We start from the raw sequence: 20,232 nt of genomic DNA, 5'->3' as shown, positions 1-20,232 counted from the left end.
AGCTCGGTGGATTTTAATCTGATTCCTTGTAAACCACTGCAAGATCACTCTAAAATGATTTATCTACTGATTTCAGCTGATTCCATTAACTAGTTTGCCTGGTAGATGTGGCAAGTATTACTTTTTTATTAACAAAACTCGAGATCGTGCGCATTTTACATATGGTTGGCGTTTGTGACTGTTAGTGCGATTTTTTTCAAACCACAAAAGGTTTGCACTACGATGGTTACTCCATGTACAGACCAATTTTCAAGTCATTCCTTCAAACGGTTTATCCTGTGGCCGTGACAAAATATCGCTATCGAATTTTTCGAAAATCGCGTGTAACTCCTATGTTCTTTATCCAAAGTGTACAATATTTGGACTGTAAACGTGCTAAATTACGTTCGTACAGCCTTCCAAATGTGAAGAAATTGACTAAAGTATGCGTGAGTTATAGCAATTTTTCTAAGTGGTGTGAAAAGAAAATACGAGACGAACTTTGAAGGCGCATATCTCAGTGATAGCCTGGCGGATCCAGTTCAAATTTGCAATGGGTGGTGCCCCACCCCGAGGTAGTTTCCACAGCAAAAATGGTTAATTTCCGTCCAGCCATTAGCAAGCTACGGATGCGTGAAAACGGTGTTTTCTTGGTTCCTGTAAAATACACACTTGTCTGTCGCGCGCCCGAACTGGCTGTACTTGGCCGCACGACACACTATGATTTATAACTGTTATCTTCTATTTGCCCATTGGCTTTCTATACTTCTGAATACAGTACATGATTCCAGTTTCTGGTATCAATATTGAGTACTGTGAGTCCAAGGGAGGTAGAAAAGGACCAGGAGGGAGGAACAGCCCCCCCCCCAGATCTGCCTATATGCATGTGTGTGACAATAAATGATGAATATGAAACTGCATGTGAAAGGATTCTACAGGTAGATTAATTGATTCATGACCTCCTTTAATGTACAGTCACTTCCTGACAGAGTGTGAAACAATGACATAATTAAGTATATATATGTACAAACCATTGTAAATTGACTCCTGCATTGAAACACTCTTACTTGCATGTATTCAAGGCAATGCGGCAACACAATGTTTCAGCCTACACTGAAGTCAGACTATTTTCAGTAGTTTAGAATTGTCATACAAGTTTGTACATCAGCACCTATTATTGTGCATGTCCGTATGATTTGGGCCATCACACTTGTAACTAAATAACATACACTGTATCGTCTACTTCTATGATAATGTATATACTTGTCTTCTTTATGTTTCACTATATTGCAAGTGTCAACTAGATCTACTGGATGACTCACTGCAAGTCTTTTGTCTAACATGTCACAAGGCAGTTCAAGTGCAAGTGCTTATATTCTTTAATCGATAAGTGCCTTGCATGCAGCACTGCAATGGTATGCAGACTATATTATATTGTATGATAAAAGAAACACATCGAATTTGTACATAGCTACCTGTAACCACACACTTGCTTTTGTAATTTTGTCGAGCAGACATTGCATCGTTGTCCTTTGTGGGTGTATTGCATGGAAATGACCTAATTGCGCGTGACGTAAGGCCGAATTGCGCGTGACGTAAACCCTAATTTCGCGTGACGTTAAACCTAATTGCGCGTGACGTAAATAGCTCGGCGCTTGCGTATATAAGGCGTTGCGAAGTGTACTACTGCTCGACAGAGTAAAACTTTACTGTGCTCAAATAAACTCTTCTATACAGCAGCTAAAATGTCTAGCGGAATGGTTGAAACACCCCTCAAGCCTGAAAACGTCCACGAGCTACTCAGAGTCGAAGACCAACTTAGAGTGGACGATGATATGCTAAAGCCAGTGCTCCCAGGAAGAAGGTCTAATCGCAACCGAGTTATTTACAATACTTCGTCTGTACCGGGCAAACAACCCAGCAAAATGTACTCTGACGATTTGCCTCCAAGAAGCGCTACCGTAGGAGCAGCAAATCTGTCACGAACCAAAAACCAGGGATCTGAAAGCACTGCAAGACGGCACAACACTGTATTATGAACAGTAACTATTGTAATTCAGCAGCAATACACTGATTTTTAATATATCTGTAAATATCTGCACCGTAGCTTGCTAGCTAGAGCTATCTGAAAATTGCCTATGTGTTTGTTGAGTCCGTGTTGTCAGTCCAGTATACACCATGTGTTTTTTTATCTGTTTTAATATGATGAAATTTTGTGAAGTGTCAAAATGTTCGATATACATGCATGCAAGCATGGTGTGGGAGGGTGCAACGTGACGAGTAAGTTATAGCTAACTCGCGCCAGATAACAACTGCAAGCGGAAACTGAGTTATCACAGATTAAAGGGAACATGCAGCTATCCCCTGAAAAGTGTTAAGCAAACTATGAATATTTTCCTCCTTCGTGAAACTGGAATTTCTTTGGCTAATTGTTTCCTCCTAGGTTTCCTCAAAGCTAGCTAACCAGCAGCATGCCGTGGTTTATAGTCCTCAATTCTGGAAATCCATCTGTGCTTGCTCCACCCCCACCCTAGCTCCTCTAGTTCTATGAGGATTTGTCAACTTTAAAACAACTGCAACACTCAGCCATATAGGACTCCACAATCTAGAGATGATTCAACATTGAGCTGCCACATTTGTTCTAACTCTATACCATGGCAATTAGGTCTAATCAACAATTACAGCTCAGATCTAACAACAACATGATAGTATTACATGCAGACATGGATACAAAATGTTTCTAATTTAGGGGTAACTGTTGATCACCTCACCTGGACAGCATGATATGCAATGGACGACTACTCTGACAGGAGAAGACTGCTTTGCTTAACTTACTTAATTTCCCTTGAATCGCTATTCACCGGCCTAGTCCAAACTAAGAGTTGACCAATTATTCCTTCTTACCCACAACAATCATTCATGGAACTCCCTACCAATTCCAGAGATTGACAACATTTAATGCACATTAGCGTGTTTGCCTCTAGTTGGCTTCGTTATGAGAGATATAGTTAGAGAGAGCATGGGCTATAGTATATACATGAGTCCCTCTATAATATATGGTGTATACTTGTGATGTATATTTGTTTGACTGTCAAGAGTCCCAGTACCAGGGCAAGTTTGTCCACCTCTAACTCCCTGTTTGTCCTGTATTGTATACTATGGAGTTTACTTATCTCTTGTTAGTATTTTTCTGTACTGTATGTAAGGGTTAAGCCCTACAGTGGGTATAAGCAGCCATGTACAGTACATTGAATACAGAATTTTAAGCGAGTTGTATTCATTGGTTACCAAACTTTGATTTCAAATTATAAGATTACAGACTGGCGACTGCATGCCTTACTGACAGTGGTATGACTGACAATACTATAGTCTCAAGCTTGTATTCAAAATGCATGTTGCTATATAATAAATGTTCTGTACATGGCTAGTTGAAAGCAATAGACAGGATATAGCTAACAAACATGCAGATCTGTACATGCAAATCTGTGTACACTTATATGTACATGTTAATTATTACCTGTGTGATTATGTTAGCATGCAATACATGTATATGTGGCATAGAGTCACTTGCTGTTTATAGTCATATTCCATTGTTATAATGTGTAGCATATCTTCACATCAGCGGTGATGAGTGAAGCTATAAATCACACAAATACCTTTAAAATCAAAATGAAAATAATATTATGGTTAATCACATTTCTTGTTAACATGTTTCTACTGCATATAGGATGTACTATGATTTTCAAGTATGTTACATATGTCAACTAGTTAGTGCTGTGTGGTTGTGTTTTGTGAGCTCAAGTGTAAACATCAGTTACATCACTGCAACAGATACGTCACTTTAAATACTGGTTACAGCTGGAACTATGCTTGTATAGCAGCTAGTTGTACAGTGGCTTCATGCTGTACTGGGTGATGAGTACAGTGGTGTTTCAGCAACTAAAGTTGTTATGTAATGATTGCATGTTGTGACTTGATGGGTAGGTGCAGTATTGACACCACTGCTTTATTACAAACAACCAATGTAACCATATACTGTGCAAAATAAGTTGTACTATTTATAGAAAGTGTCAACATGAAAATGTACAGGTGTCCAGCTCTCCTAGTGTAGTACAAACGTATGTAGTGATCTTTTGTAGTGTTTCAAACTCACATACGTATAGGTACTTGTGGATGCATGTACAGTTGAAACTAATCAACCGTATTTGCGTTATCTATCTTCAAAGATAAAACAAACATTATTTGGATACTTAGTCTAAATATATAATAATAGTGGGTGTGTTAATTGTCTGTTGTATAACAAGTAAGAGGAACAAAGAATATTTATTTGTTCACTAGCATGTGATTCTGGCATGATGCAGAACTTAAATATTGTGTTTGTTATTTGTTGAATAAAATCGATACAGATGTGGTGTCTTGGCAATGCCAAAAGAGTATTTTTGTAATCAAAAACAGTTTCAGCTATTATTACTTGTGCTTGGTGTTGTGTTGATATGTGTGTGGTTGCCCTATACCTGATGGCTACATTTTTGTTGGCTACCATTTACCCCACAGTGGTCACGTTGTATAGATGATATTATTTACCAATGCTACATGGCTAAATGATATCATTCAGGTGATTGCATATGTTGTGTACAAACAAGTTAGCACATTTTTGTTTCATCAACAATTATGATTGCACAGGACAACTTTATTTGGTATAGATAATTCAATTGCATGCTTTCCAAATATGGATATTGATTGGCATACATCCTGCACAATATATTTTGTCTAATTGACTCATTCATTGCTGTTGCATGAGTTTTTGCTTTATTGAAGCAGTTAGTTACTTGACCATTGTTTCTACACATTTACATATGCATACAATATAATGTTCATTAGATAATGGTATGCAAAATACGTTTTGATCTTTGGAAGATAATAAGGTCTTTAAAAACCACTAAGAGACCTGCTAGCAGGTAATAACTGGTTAGAGACCTACTAGGCAAGCAAATCTCACTTTCTATCATTGATTTCCTATGCTCTACCAAGCATTTTGCAGAGTAATAGCCCGCAGCAGACAACTGTTGCCCAAGCCAATACAACTATAACTGCTATTTTCTTGTAAGCATGCCTAAAAGAATTCAATTATGGGAGGTAGAGTGTAATATTGTAGCTACATTTGTTATGGCAAATGAGACAATTGCAGAGATATCACGGAAAATTCTGTTTAGAGTACATGCGTTTTAGTAAATGTAATAGAAACCATGCTGAAAACTGTACTTCATGCATTGTTATCCACTCAAATGTTATCTTCGAACTGTAACAGTTTCTACACCTGTAGACATGTAATGTACTATTATACTTTACTACGAAAGCAGCGATAAGGTGTGAGCTTCAATTTGTTCAGCCCTTTGGTAAATACATGCTCGGTCTTCCACATGTACTGTATTTTAACATGTGTGACAATTTTAAATGACATCGAATCACACAATGACTCCACCTATATACCCATATGAGACAAGCCTATTATCTAAGTTGGTTAGGAACCACGCCCTTGGATATTCATGGTTTAGAAACCTCGGTCTCTAAATCCGTGAAGAACATTGGCCTGGGTTCCTAACCTATACTCAGGTTAGTCACCTAGTGTAATTGTGTAACACATTGCTTAATGTATGACCACGTACTCCCCACACCTAATAGCGTGAGTGCCTACACAGGTGGGATTTATTGGCAGATGGTTCAATGGTCATTGTACATTTACAATAAACACTGCCCACCCTTGAATTAATCTCAGACACCACAACACCTGCACATCCTCCAATGCTGTGATAGTAGTGAAATATCATTAATACTTTGTTTGTAATCTTATATTAAACTTGTTCAGGTGAAATACAAGTTAATAATAGGTAATAGGGAACAACTGTATTCTCAAACCCTGAGGTTATGTATGGATGGTGGGAGGCTGCAAACTAAACAAGCAATATGTTTATAAATACGCATGTGTACTCATGTGTCTAGAACAAAGATATTTATACTAATTTACTTTAAATAAATAGACAAAGCTAGAAGTCTGCCATTATAATGAGTACGTCTCTGCATGCATCTTTGGTCAAGTCATGTTTATGCAAGCAACCGTATTGCCATTAACGTACTTTTATTGACTAAGTCTCTTAGTAGCATAATTACTGAAGGTTTTACACTTCTTTAATAATATGCTATTGGTGGTATGCCAGGTTAGAAGCACAAATCCATGCAAATATTTACAAAGCAGTTCATCTCGTAGCTGCAGTCTTTATTTGTGAAACATTAATGAGTTTGAGTAAAATTGCTACTTATTAAAATGTAACAGAACCCAGGTTGTTTTTAAAATCCATTGCTGTTTATCAAATAATAATATAAGGCAAAAAAACATCAATTTTGCATACTGTACTATACAGTAGTAAATTTCTTTGTAAAACTGTTATGATATTGAAACTTTCATCAGTCACCATGTATTACTTGTACTGTTACTCAACTTACCAACTGTATATTTCAATATGCTATAAACTTTGCATGATCAATGAGGATTCTGTTTATTCAACTTATTTTGCTGCACTTCAATAGCATAAAACAGTACATTATTGGCTAATTTTTGTTTCAATTTTACTTTTATGCATAAAGGAAGTATCAACAAGCACAATCAAAGCACTTGTAAGGTTGAATCATATAGACTCTATAACTGTAATAAGATGATCAAACATTACTTCTGTGGATGGTATACAGTATACACTCTTAACAGCAAGATAGTATACTTGTGTGTGATAAGTGTTATGTTCTCTACTTGGTACACACTGTATTAATGGTAATATTATAATTAATGGTCCATACAAATCTGTGAACAATGTAGCTATGTAGTTGTGAGCAAGTATATAGGCTATTATTTAGAGTTATATGTGAATGTTAAATGGACATTGTTGTATGATAGGCATGGGATATATGTGCACTCCAAAAAAACTGTTCAACTCAGTGATATCTTAACTGCATTTTAAAGTAGCAGCAATTCCTGCATCATGGCTACATGGTAAAAGTACAAAGATCATTTTGGTTACATCTACCTTTATGCTGTTTGTGAAATCAAAACATGATGTTAGTCATGATGTCTTCACTGCCAAGTTTTCTCTATGTAGAACTGGTCATCGGCCACTATAGATATAGACTCTTTCAGTTGTGTAGCCTGCTTGGTGTCTCTATAATTGGTATCTCTATCCTGCTATCTCTGTAATGGTCATACAAAAGTGATGTTGAATCAGTGAGATTGTTTATTCTCTATGTAAGGAATTGACACTATCCTGGTTTTCACCTCCAACCTTAGAATACTATCTCCAGTTATTATAACAGAGGGTGTACATAAAAGATAGAGCCTGAAACACTGTAAGTCGAGGAACCTAAAATGGATCGGTAATTTTTGACTTACTGGAGAGAAGCTGAGAAATTAAAATTTTCTACGTTTGTACAGGAAGAACGTTAATTATAATGTTTACACACACACGGCATTGCAGGTTGTAACTGAGACCATGTATGGGTGAGTATTAGCACGCTATCAATATTGACTAACGAATAATTTTTTTAGCTTTCTGGGTAGGGTAGAGGAGTAAAGAATATTAGAACTTTATCAATGGAATCTTATGATCTGTGATGTCACTGTAGTCTGCAAGTAGAGCTGTATCTTCTGTATTCATACCAAAGATGGTGCATAAAACCTTTACACAGAAGACAACAAAACTAGAAAATAACTAATAGCTACATTGTTGCAGATAGCATTGAATATCTAGTGAAATAACCCTAAACAGAAGACAGCACAGCACTGGGTATTTTTCTTGACTACATTTACACAATTTTACTTAATAGTGCACTCTGATTGGTGCTACTAGCTGTAATGAAATTCACTTTGAAATGCATTTGGATACCACTGTACTGTTACTGTTTTTATTTATTTACTGTACTTGAATTTTATTTGAACAAGTACCTAAAGATTCACATTGCATAAAATGCACTGGGCCTACTACTATCTTTAAGGATAAAAGTTTTTGTGGATTAGGTGAGAACCATAAGATCACGATCAGTTAGTAAATCTTTTCCTTTACCATTATTTTTATATGTACATGTAGTTAATTGTACTCATGGCTCATGCACATAGTGTGAATACACAATGCCAAAATAGCATCAACTCAGAAGCATTTGTACTACACACTTATGAGCACACATGGGAACACAAGCAATAATTTATACTCGTATATTTGCTGACATGAGAGACATACATGAATGCACAACACACATGCAATGAATTTGCCTGTGGACAGACAGGCACATCAATAAGGCTGACAGAGAACAGAAAATCATGAATCCAGGAATTCAAAATATTTTTTACATAAAAGAACTCTTGAAACATGAAAAATAGCCAGATAATTAGATAACTAAAATTTTATGAAATGTGCTTTGCGCCAGAAATTCTAGAACTGTTTGAAAAGAAATGAATTTATCATTGTTTTTTTTAATTACTTGCAGACAACACCACAGCCTATACAGAAGAAAAGAAGGAAATTGTTTGGCTATACAAAACCAAGTAGAAAATCTTTGGAGATTGAACGAAGACTTTGTAAAGCTGCAACACAAGGAGGCATGTACATGTGTTGTATTATTGTATAACTGATTTGCGAGTCTCGTGGGACCAGATCACTTTTTTCTTTTGTGTTGGGGTATGGGAAAATGTCTTTTTCCAAAAAGACAGAAAAGGTTCTGGCCACATGAGACTATGTGTGTGACTAATGTATGTTGTAGGACTCAGTACATGATGTGAAATTTCCTGAAGTTATTGGTTATTCTGTACGTTTTAGTTGTCCAACTGTTCAATGCTGTCAACAAACATCAACAATCTGTAAAGGAAAAGGTGACCAAGGCCGGACAATTGGAGTCTAAAAGATTTAAAGGTATGCATGCATGCACCATGTAGAATTTAGTATACTTAAGTTGGTATTATACTTAAGTTGGTATATTTTATGAAAATCCAACGTGTCACATGCAGAAATGGTTTGGCTCATACACTCTTACCATAAAGAGCGGAGCTCTGAAGAGGTGTGATGTGGGGGAGGCAAAGGGTAGCTCTCGTGTAGAAGGTAATTAAATTTGCAAATCACACCAGCATATAAGGCATGCCAATATCAGGAGGAGGGGGATGCCCCCCACAAGATCATTAGGAAGTTTAACATTGTATCTGAGTGGTACATTTGTACTTTGATAGGGTATCACTATATTACAATATCCCTATATGGTAATGGCTATCATTAACTATGCAAGTAGGTAGACACATTAGTAAATGAAAGATCTATGCACTTGGTTAGGTACATATAATACAGGTATATTTAAATTACTTGAAAGCAGAATCAGCTTTATGTTTTGCTGCTATAGAGTAGTTAGGTAACTGCTATATTAGAGTATCTCAATCTTGTACTGTCCAGACCAAGAGTACAAAATAATAATAGAGGGGGAAGAGAGTATCTAGATTCACTGTACTCAAACCTTCCACAATCAATAATAACCACCCAAAGTTGACAAATGACTTATAATTTATTTCATATGGCTGCTGTTCATTCCACAAGACAGATGTTTTCCTCCACTGATGTTGATGCAGTAATACTTGTGGATGCTACCAATGCATTTAACTCTCTTAATCGCCAGGCAGCTGAAACATACAGCACCTATGTCCACCTTTTTCTACCATTTTAATAAACACGTATCGGGAGAATGTTAATTTGTACATTGGAGGGTCAGTTCTACACTCTGAGGAGGGCACCACTCAAGGAGACCCGCTAGCAATGCCAATGTATGCACTAGGTGTGATTCCAATGATCAACTGTTTGGGTGGAAGTTCTGTTCAACAAATTTGGTACGCCGACGATGCCACCGCTTGTGGTAGTGTAAAAGCGCTACGGTCTTGGTGGGATAACTTGACATCTGTTGGTCCCGGTTATGGCTATTTCCCTAATCCTTCTAAAACTTGCATTATTGTGAAGGAAGGAATGCATGATGCAGCAGCTTCTGCTTTTGAGGGGACTGGCATCTCTATAACATCAGATGGAAAGCGTCATCTCGGTGCTGCTTTAGGCTCTCCTTCCTTTGTAGCCTCCTTTGTAGAGAAACAAGTAACATCTTGGATCAAAGAGTTGCAGCAGCTGTCAGACATTTCTGTTACCAATCCTCAAGCTGCATTTGCTGCATTTACACATGGATTTATAGGCAAATGGAATTTTCTAATGAGATGCACTCCTAATATTCAACCTTTTTTAACTCCCCTAGAAGAAACCATTCGTTGTAGATTTTTGCCCAACTTGACTGGTCAACCATCGTTTAGTGATATTGAACGAAACCTGTTTGCTCTGCCAACCAGACTGGGAGGTCTGGGGGTTGTCGATCCTGTCAATTACTCATTATTTCAGTATGCTGCTTCCGTTAAGGTTACCACTCCTCTAGTTCACCTTATTATACAGCAGTCTCATGCTTACTCAGTTGAGGTGTTGTCTTCACAGATTGAGGCAAGGAGAACAATTTTGTATACGCATCACCAGTCTATCATCAACTCCCGTGATGCTCTGCTACCTGTGCTATCACCATCATTACATAGATCGATCATGTTATCTTCTGAAAAGGGCTCCTCTAGCTGGGTGGCTGCTCTACCTTTATCTGACCATGGTTTTTGTTTACACAAAGGTGCTTTTCGTGACGCCTTGTGTCTTCGATATGGCTGGCGACCACCACTGTTGCCTTCCAATTGTGTGTGTGGCAAGCTATTCTCTGTTGAGCATGCCCTTTGTTGTCCCTGTGGTGGTCTCCCTATAGTCCGTCATAACGAGCTTCGAGACATTACTGCTGGATTATTAACTGAGCTGTGTCATAGTGTTGAAGTTGAACCATCCTTACAGCCACTCTCAGGAGAATCTTTTCAGTATAGATCAGCTAATGTTGAGGATGGGGCCAATGGTTTTTGGGAACGTGGTCAAAGGCATACTTTGATGTAAAGGTGTTTAATCCTTTTGCTCCCACACACTGTTCAGTGTCTTTACCCCAGTGTTACAGGCGTGCAGAGCTAGAGAAGAAGAGGAAATATGAAGAAAGGATCCGTGAGGTGGAGCATGGGACATTCTCTCCCTTAGTATTTTCATGTACTGGAGGCATGGGACCCCTGGCCACAGTAGTGTACAAGAGAATAGCCACTCTGCTGTCAGAAAAAAATGGACAGTCTTACAGCATGACCCTGCACTGGTTAAGATGTAAACTGAGTTTTTCACTACTTCGTGCAGCCATCACTTGTTTGAGAGGTTCTAGATCTTCCTACCATCGCTTTAGCTTTAAAGAGTCTGCAGCTATTGACCTTGTTTGTGCAGAGGGTAGGATTAGCTCATTTGACTGACTTTATCTTTTGTTAAGTAATAGTTATAACTTCTCAATGTTTCATATTCATGTAACAATAATCTTATTAGAAGCGTGCATGTAGTGAACTTGTGATGAGCCAAATTGTTTGAGGATACTGATTCAACTTTCTGAAAGTGAAGACTTGCTGGTGCCGAAGTGTTGTTCTCTGTGAAAACCACAGCACCATCACAAATAAGTAAACAATCCATTGGCCTACATATAGAACACAAGATTGGTACATATGTTGTTGCTTACTATGTGCTATTTCATGAACCTAAAACAGTCTGAAACACAGGCTGAACTGGTTTTAGCAGAAACAGTCTCTTCACTAGTGAAGTAGGGACCAACAATATCAAACTCTAATGTGACGTCTACAAAAATTAAAGTAGTTGTCTTTGTGTGTGATATTCTGGCAGTTGATAAATATTAAGTAATGAATGGCACCTGATCCTTTTCTGACATTGCTAGCCCAATTACATATCTAATGATTTCTAGAGTTCCACATCAGAGAGGAGATAACCTTGATTCCATCAAAGATCAGGACATCATCTGACTTATAGGCATATGCTTTCCACTGCTGGCACATTGTCTAAAGGATCAACAGTGCAGCAGAAAAAGGCATTGCATTTTTCCCCAATATTTGTACCATATAACCATAGCAGCATATCCATTTGTAACATGTGCGGCTCTAATGTTTTGCAGTTGCCCTTGTATTCTACAATCCAATACTGGCACTTTTCTGCATAACGTTGGGGAGTCCATATTGAATCAGATTGAAAGCTGTGAAGTTTTAAAAGAATGTCTGATTGCCATAACTTGAGCGTGCTGTTACCAATATGGCATCTACTTCCTGAAACATTATACTATTCTTCAGTCCTTTCAATATCATCATTTTGATCATCATCTGGTGATCATGTTTCGCAAGCTTGGCTTCATCTCTGCTTTTCTCTCTGGGTTATTTACTTCCACTTTAGTGTGCAGGATGGTGATAACATTTAAGTTAGAATGGTAATGATAACTGCTGTCACTGGGTGTTTTTAAAGGATTCACCGTACTTATTTGCTGCTGTTGTTCTAGTAAATATGCAATTAAGTGCTTGCATTGCTTACAGAGCCAGAGCACAACATAGAGACTCTTCTTGTCTATGCTAGTAGTTGGTGTAATAATTTGCAGTAATCAAGTCAATCCTCTGAAAAGATCTTTCCTATAAACAAACACTGTTGATATGATACTATATTGTAGTCAAGGTAATGTTGGTATTGTAATTTTATCCACTGTCCCAGCTTGTACTAAATTCAACAGAATATCATATCATATTATGTAACATTGAATAAAGAAAAAGTATGTATAGTGGGACTTCGCTTATCCGGACCATGTGGGACCAAGTACAATCCGTAGCTTTGGATAATCCATATCTTGAAGTCAACATCTTTTATATCTGATTTTTGTAGTACACAATACCAACATTACTTTGACTACAATATAGTATCATATCAGTGTAAGTTTTCTTATGCTGATCAGGTACATATATAAATGCTGGTCTCGTATAGTCGCTGGTCTCGTTTAGTAGCCAGGGTAAAGAGTTGCTTGAAAGAAGTAAACGTCCAGGCCATAATTCAAGACAATACGGTACTTTGATTGCAGAGGTGCTTTTTGAACAGTTATTGATTCGTACTGCTGCGTAATGGGTTGAACATAGCTGACAATGAAGCATAATGGATACTTCACTTTTCAGACAATGCTGCTCTGTGAAAAAGGGTTGCAGCGCTTGTACTGCTTCAATTAGCTGATATCAATGAGCCTTCCGTTATTTGAAGATATTACTGATTTATTATGATGTTTTACTGTGTTTTACGCAGTGGAGTAGGTGGGAGTAATCGCAGTGATTTTGTATTGGTTATATTGAGAGTTAAGACATTCTCCTATATACTACTATCTAATCCAAAACAGCCAAGCTGTAAAAAAAGGAGTACAGCCCTCAAAAAGGCTATGGTGAAAAAAGATGTGAAATCCAAGGTGGCAGCCAAGAAATGGCTGTGATGGTAGGTTAATGGTAAAATTTTAATAACGACAATTCAGGTGAATTTTAAATTGTTATTAAAATTTTTACCATTAATCTACCATCACAGCCATTTCCTGGCTGCCACCTTGGATTTCACATCTTTTTTCACCATAGCCTTTTTGAGGGCCGCACTCCTTTTTTTACAGCTTGGTTGTTTTGGATTAGATGTCACTGTATTTGTATACCACACCAAAGCCAGCCATATCCCAAAGCCGGCCTATGGCCGGTTTTGGGGCTCTTTTTTTCTTTAACACAACAAGAAGAAAATAATGAAGCAGATCTTACAAATACTTTTAACTAATTCTGATTTTATCAGTAAATGTACAAATTATATATAATACATATATTTATTACGTGTCAATTAATCCCTACAGTTAACTTTTTTGCAGCTGATCTCTCTACTGGGTGACTTGAAATGTAGCTGAATTCTCTACAGGGTGATTTGCTTGTACGTAGATGAACTCTTTACAGGATTCTCTCTACAGGGTGACTTGACTCTAGCTGAACTCTCTGCAGTGTTATCTGTTTGTAGTTGAACTCTCTACATGGTGATTTGTTTGCAACTGAACTCTCTACAAGGTAACTTCTTCTAGCTAATCTGTCTACAGGGTGATTTGTTTCTAGCTGATCTCTCTACAGGGCGATTTGTTTTATAACTGAATTCTCTACAGGGTGATTTGTTTGCAGCTGAACTCTCTACATGGTGGTTTCTTTGTAGCTGAACTCTCTACAATGTGACTTCTTCTAGCTGAACTCTCTACAGGGTAATCTTTTCATAACTGAACTCTCTACAAGGTGATTTGTTTACAGCAGAACTCTCTACATGATGGTTTCTTTATAGCTGAACTCTCTACAAGGTATCTTCTTCTAGCTGATCTCTCTACAGCGTGAATTGTTTGTATCTGAACTCTCTACAGGGTGATCTGTTCGTAGATGACCTTTCTACAGGGTGATGTGTTTGCAGCTGAACTCTCTAAAATTAATAATGATATCTTTGCAGCTGAATTCGCTACAAGGTAACTTCTTCTAGCTGATCTGTCTACAGGGTGACTTGTTTCTAGCTGATTTCTCTACAGGATGATTTGTTTGCAGCTGAACTCTCTACATGGTGGTTTCTTTGTAGCTGAACTCTCTACAAGGTAAATTATTTTTTCTAGTGGATCTCTCCACAGGGTAAATTGTTTGCAGCTGAGCTCTCTATAGGGTGATTTGTTTGCAGCTGAGCCCTCTACAGGGTGATTCTTTGTAGTTGAACCCTCTATAAGGTGATTTCTTCTAGCTGATCTCTCTAAAGGGTGACTTGTTTCTAGCTGAATTGTCTATAAGATTAACTGTTTGTAACTGAACTCCCTACAGAATAACTTGCAATGTAATATAATTCTTTAATGGAGTAAGTTATAAACGTATCCGAATGCTCTATTAGGGTGACAGTTCTATTAGAGTATCTCCATCTCGCATTTGTTACACGTAGTTGGCTTTCGAATCGTAACTCAGTGGTTTGTAATCCAATTCTTCTGTATTATTGCAAGGACTTTCTATGATGATTATTCCAGCTACACACCAATTTTCAGCTCATTACTCTAAGTGGTTTGCCTGGTAGACGTGAAAACTAATAATTTTTTCAAAGTGGATATAGTACTGATTACGAACGTGAACGGCTATTTTACTGGCACAAGTCCGTCATTTACTGGACTATCAAACACACCAGTTGTATCTAGGTGAGCTAGGGTTGGTACACGTCCAATATGACCCGAGCATTCGACTTTAGGGCACGCATCTAGTAGGTTTCCCCGAGCATTCGACTTTAGGGGATGCGTCTAGTAGGTTGTCCCGAACATTCAACATTAGGGGATGCAAAAAGTAGTTCCTTAGCGTTAGGGGTAGGGTAGGGTTCAGCTTTGGTTTCTTCTTCACTCTTGTTATATATAGAAGTCACTTCAGTCAGATGTTTATAAGGTAGAAACTAAGGGAGGGGAGTAGGTGCAGCACTGGTGGTACAGTCGTACAAGCATTGATTATGAGTACGGATGCCTGGGTTCAAGCCCCTGCTGAGGCAACTTTTTTTCTCTAAGTTTTTTTTTTTTAAATGCATGTGACTGCCGGCACTATATAACTTGCCTAATTTTTTACTCATAAAAATCGATTGCATAATTGTGACACAGGTTGGGTTCTGTGTCATATCTCCATGGTTTTTATCTTGATTCTTTTCAAACCACAAAAAGGCACTCCTACGATGGTTACTCCATCTACATAGCAATTTTGAGCTCATTCCTTCAAGGGGTTTACCCTGTGGGCGTGACAGACCTTCAACCTTATTTTAAGTGAATAATCGATCATAACTCCGTGAATATTCATCGAATTCCTACCAAAGTCGGTACTGAGATCTGCCTTAATGAGCCCTTTAAGTGTGCCAAAATTCAGCCCGATTGGAGCACGCATTCGTGTTTTATGGCGGATTTTGCGAATTGTGCGAAATGAAGAAGTAGAAGAAAAAAAGAACAAATTAAAATGAAATTTTGTTCACTCGTATCTCAGAAATGGCTGGAGCGATTTTCTTCAAATTTGGTAAGTAGACTCCCCTAACTGGCCAGCACGTCTCTAGCAAATGTGGTTCCAATTGGATTAGGGATCACAGAGCTACATAGGTGTGAAAATTGCGTTTTCTTCCTGTTAATATACTCACGGTGTGGCGCGCTGGCGTCTTGGGCCGCATGACACACTACCGTGTGTCTTGGTGTATTCTTGCCAATACTGATTCAGGTATTTTCCATTTTATATAACTGGGAGCACAAATCATATTAAATCAAGGCCAAGTAAGTTGGCTAATAGATTACAATCAGGGTATTTGATAAGGCAATCCACACAAAAACAGCCAAGCTGTGAAAAAATGGTGCGGCCTTAAAAAGCCTGGGTGAAAAAAGTTGTGAAATCAAAGGTGGCGGCCAAGAAATGGCTGCAATGATGTTAATGCTAATAAATTTTAACAATGCACACAGCCATTATTAAATTTTTTTAGCATTAACATCATTGCAGCCATTTCTTGGCCGCCACCTTTGATTTCACAACTTTTTTCACCCAGGCTTTTTAAGGCCGCACCATTTTTTCACAGCTTGGCTGTTTTTGTGTGGATTTCACTCCTTTTTGTACTTTATAAGGCCCCAAAACCAGCCTATGGCTGCCTTTGAGGTTTGTTTTTACTCACATTTCTTCTTTTCTATGCAGATACAATGATGATTATTGAAGACAGATTTATAAATGTATTTCATTGCATGATTTAATTCAGTATTTGATAATTATTATTGCAATACTCTAATAGAGTGCACATTTTTTTTAGGACTTCTAATAGAACATACACAGAATGTTTTAGAACAATCTAGAACTTCTATTGGTAGATCTATGAAATTACAAACGTTCGATTATAAGCAGATTTCAACTAGAAATTTCATTTATAAAGCAGAAATTAAGTAAGGTGATCAGTCAAGGTAGCAGTGGTTCAGTGGTTAAGGATGCAGGTGTTAGGTATGGAGGTCCCTGGTTTGAACTCTGGTAAGTTTTTTTTTTCGACATTTTTTGCACACCTTTTTTACCCCGTGGTGACTGCTCTATTAGAGTATCTCGATCCCGCAATTTTACACTTGCTTAGTTTTTGCTTTATAACTTTGTCGCTGTAACTCTATTGCTATTCAAACTATCAAAAGGCACTACTACGATGATCAACCTATCTACACACCAATTTTCAAGTTATTTCTATACTTGGATTACCCTGTAGCCGTGACAGAAGTTTGATCTTTTTTTACGTGAATAAATGTCCATAACTCCTTGAATATTACTCAGATTTACAACAAACTTGGTACGTGAATCCATCGTTACACGCTCTTCATTTGTGCCAAAAATCGAGGCAATCGAGTTACACGTTTGCATTTTATAGCAATTTTTGCAAAGTGTGCGAAAATAAATCGAAGCCCCCGTAGCCCCCCGTACGGCATAAGAAGAAGAAAAAAACGAAGAAATTAAAGCGAAATTTTGGACGCCCATATCTCGCAAATGGCTGTTGCGAATTTAATCAAATTTGTTGTGTGGCGTACCCTACCTGGGGGACAGCTATAATGCAAAAATAGTGTGCTTTGGAGAAAGGGCCATGGAGCTATGCATGCGTGAAAAAGCTGTTTTCTTTCTTCCTGTAAATATACTCACGGTGTGGTCGCCGGCTTTCTTGGCCGCACGACACACTACCGTGTGTCTTTATATGGCATTCCATTGGCCCAGTGAGAACACAAAATGACCTACACAACTCATGGCTTCTGTTCCAATTTTCTCAGCACTAGTCCAGCTTTGTGACCAGTACACATCAAACATAAGCTGATTGGCCCAGTTGTATACTACTGGTGGAGCAGTAGATGTCTGGGTTGGGCCAGTTTGGCTCAGAGTCTAAAAACTTATCAAAAACCCTGATTACAATAGTAACTGTACTTTGACTTCTGGACATGTGTAGAGGGTATTTCATTCTTCAAAGTGTGTCCTCCCTTCCACATCCTATTTCTCTGCCCCTACCATAAAACCTGAGTGTTCAAATCATGTAAATAATTTGACTGATTACCAAGTAACTCCGTACCCCTACTATTTTACATTAATACTGTATGATGAACTGGAAGTATCACTTTTGTTGTGATGCCTTTGTGTTTGACTTCCTTAGCACTAACATCAGTTGACAAGGGAAGCTTTCTAGATATGCTGACTAGCTCATCAGCAACAGGAAAATCAAAAGGAAGTAAAGTAAACAAGGTAGGACTAATTTGCCTGGATATATAGTACCAATGCATGTAGCACACTTACATGCTGGATTGGTGATTTGAATACAACTATATGACTACTCATTCACAGATAATACATGCATGTGTACTGGTGTGCTTAAATAAAAAGACCTGTGGACTAAAATTATTATATAACAACCTGTATGTGTGTAGTTGTCTAGCACTATCTTTGTGGCTTAGACGTATTTTAGGGCTTAGCATTTTAGTCCAATGTTAACATGATCTAACGTATTAACAAACCACTATGGCTACATAGTTCTGTTAGGGAGATTACTTGATTCATGTTCCAGCTACCCTTCACTCTCCAATCAATTTCTTTTGGAAAATATATGTGATAGTCTTGAATACGTGCAAAAGTATATTTTTACATAAATTTGTCAATGGCTTAAGAATTGAGCAGAAGTATTACCAATTGTAATTTCATGCCAAAATTTGTAGTGAGCAATAATTTGCTGTATCTTCCAGTAAAGTGTAGCTGCTTAGGTTGGTGACATGAGTTATCATCATTTACAACATATTATCATTTATCTGTGGTTGTAATTGTGCCAAAAAATTAGCTTGGCACACTTAGGTCACATACATATTAATACTGTGAGTAATAATATTGGTAAAGCTGAATGTAACTATGCAATTTTGTGTTGTAGTCACCAACGGAAGTTAAAGAAGACACTTGGGAAGTTTTAAGAGATAATTACATGATGGGGTCAAAGATGAAGGACTGGGATCAGATTAGTGACAATGACTCTGCAACTGGACAATTTTCTGATTCTGATGCTTAACAGATTATTTATAATAAATATTGCAATTGCCATTAGGGGTGTTGTGGTTTTGACAATGGCAGATCCAGCATGGGGCAAATGACCCCTCCTCTTCTGCCATTTAGGAAAAGCTATATCATTTTGACATGCCAGTAAAGCCAACATCAGTTTATTTACATATTGGTTTGAAAGGAAAACATGTATCTCTTGAGTCCTTTACTGCAAATTCACCTGAATCCAACCTAAAACTGTCACCAAGCAAATTTGTGTATAGTAAGCACCTCTAAAAATAATGATAATTTGGCAGGTATTTAAGCCATTATAGCTTTTGTAACAGCTTTTAAGACTTCACAACTTTCTGCAATAGTTTAAATGATAAAATTCAACAGTGAAACACTATTAACAGGTGATCGTTTGCTGCTATATTATGTGTATACATCAGTGATAAGAGATTGTATAGCTAGTATACTAGCTGCTCAGAGTGGCCTCCCTTTTGCTGTGGAGTTTGTGCCACTCCCCTTTGCCTGCTCTTGGATCTGCTCCTGGATTGGCATAGAGTTCTAAATAAACATTGTCTGTTGATGACTTGAATTGACCCAGTGCTTATAGTCACTAAATTCAAGCGTTAACTGCTGTATAGTTTATGTGTATACATGTGATTTCTTTGGGGTGTTGATCGTCCCCTGGGTGTATCGACAATTATCGTCTGCCCAGTAACAATAAATCATAATAACACCATGCAGCAGTATTATTTAACATTGCTAGACTGTAGGTGTTTTGTATTGGCTTCAAAAGTATTTTGTTCCACTGACTTGTTTTTTTTTTGTTTTGTTGAACTTGTGTCATACTTGCTACACAATACTGAGATCAGCAAACTTATCAAAATTAATGAGTTGGTAAATTTTTACAGAATTCTGTGTTTGCGCACCAAGAAAAAGCAGAAATACTTGCTGTTATGTAATTTAGTATATACAATTATATAAATAAATTTGCTTCATAGAATATTATAACATTTTATCTTGCAGATCAACAAGCCAGATGCATACTATTAGCATTTAGGCCTTTAAAAGAAATGCTTCAAAATGTTAGCAGAGACAGTCACTTGAGCCTATAACTTTTTAAAATGTCAAGTTACTTCCATAACACACGAGAAGGAATGACTATAGTGGTTATATGTGTTATGTAACTGCATTGT

The 20,232-nt window shown here is 37.6% G+C and overlaps 1 protein-coding gene across 1 annotated transcript in view; it reads left to right on the top strand.

Moving 5' to 3' along the window:
- The window catches only part of LOC136260259 (RRP15-like protein), a 36,511-nt gene extending 17,427 nt beyond the window's left edge, over positions 1 to 19,084 (top strand). Inside the window, exons 4-7 of the mRNA XM_066053935.1 lie at positions 8,506 to 8,617; positions 8,835 to 8,927; positions 18,162 to 18,250; positions 18,924 to 19,084. Coding sequence (XP_065910007.1) covers positions 8,506 to 8,617; positions 8,835 to 8,927; positions 18,162 to 18,250; positions 18,924 to 19,058 — 429 coding nt within the window. The 3' untranslated portion in view covers positions 19,059 to 19,084. The remainder of the gene's footprint in view (positions 1 to 8,505; positions 8,618 to 8,834; positions 8,928 to 18,161; positions 18,251 to 18,923) is intronic.
- The last annotated feature ends 1,148 nt before the right edge of the window (positions 19,085 to 20,232 follow it).

Source organism: Dysidea avara, chromosome 7 (assembly GCF_963678975.1).
Source record: "Dysidea avara chromosome 7, odDysAvar1.4, whole genome shotgun sequence".
In the NCBI taxonomy this organism is placed as follows: Eukaryota; Metazoa; Porifera; class Demospongiae; order Dictyoceratida; family Dysideidae; genus Dysidea; species Dysidea avara.
This window is presented reverse-complemented; position numbering and strand designations above follow the sequence as displayed.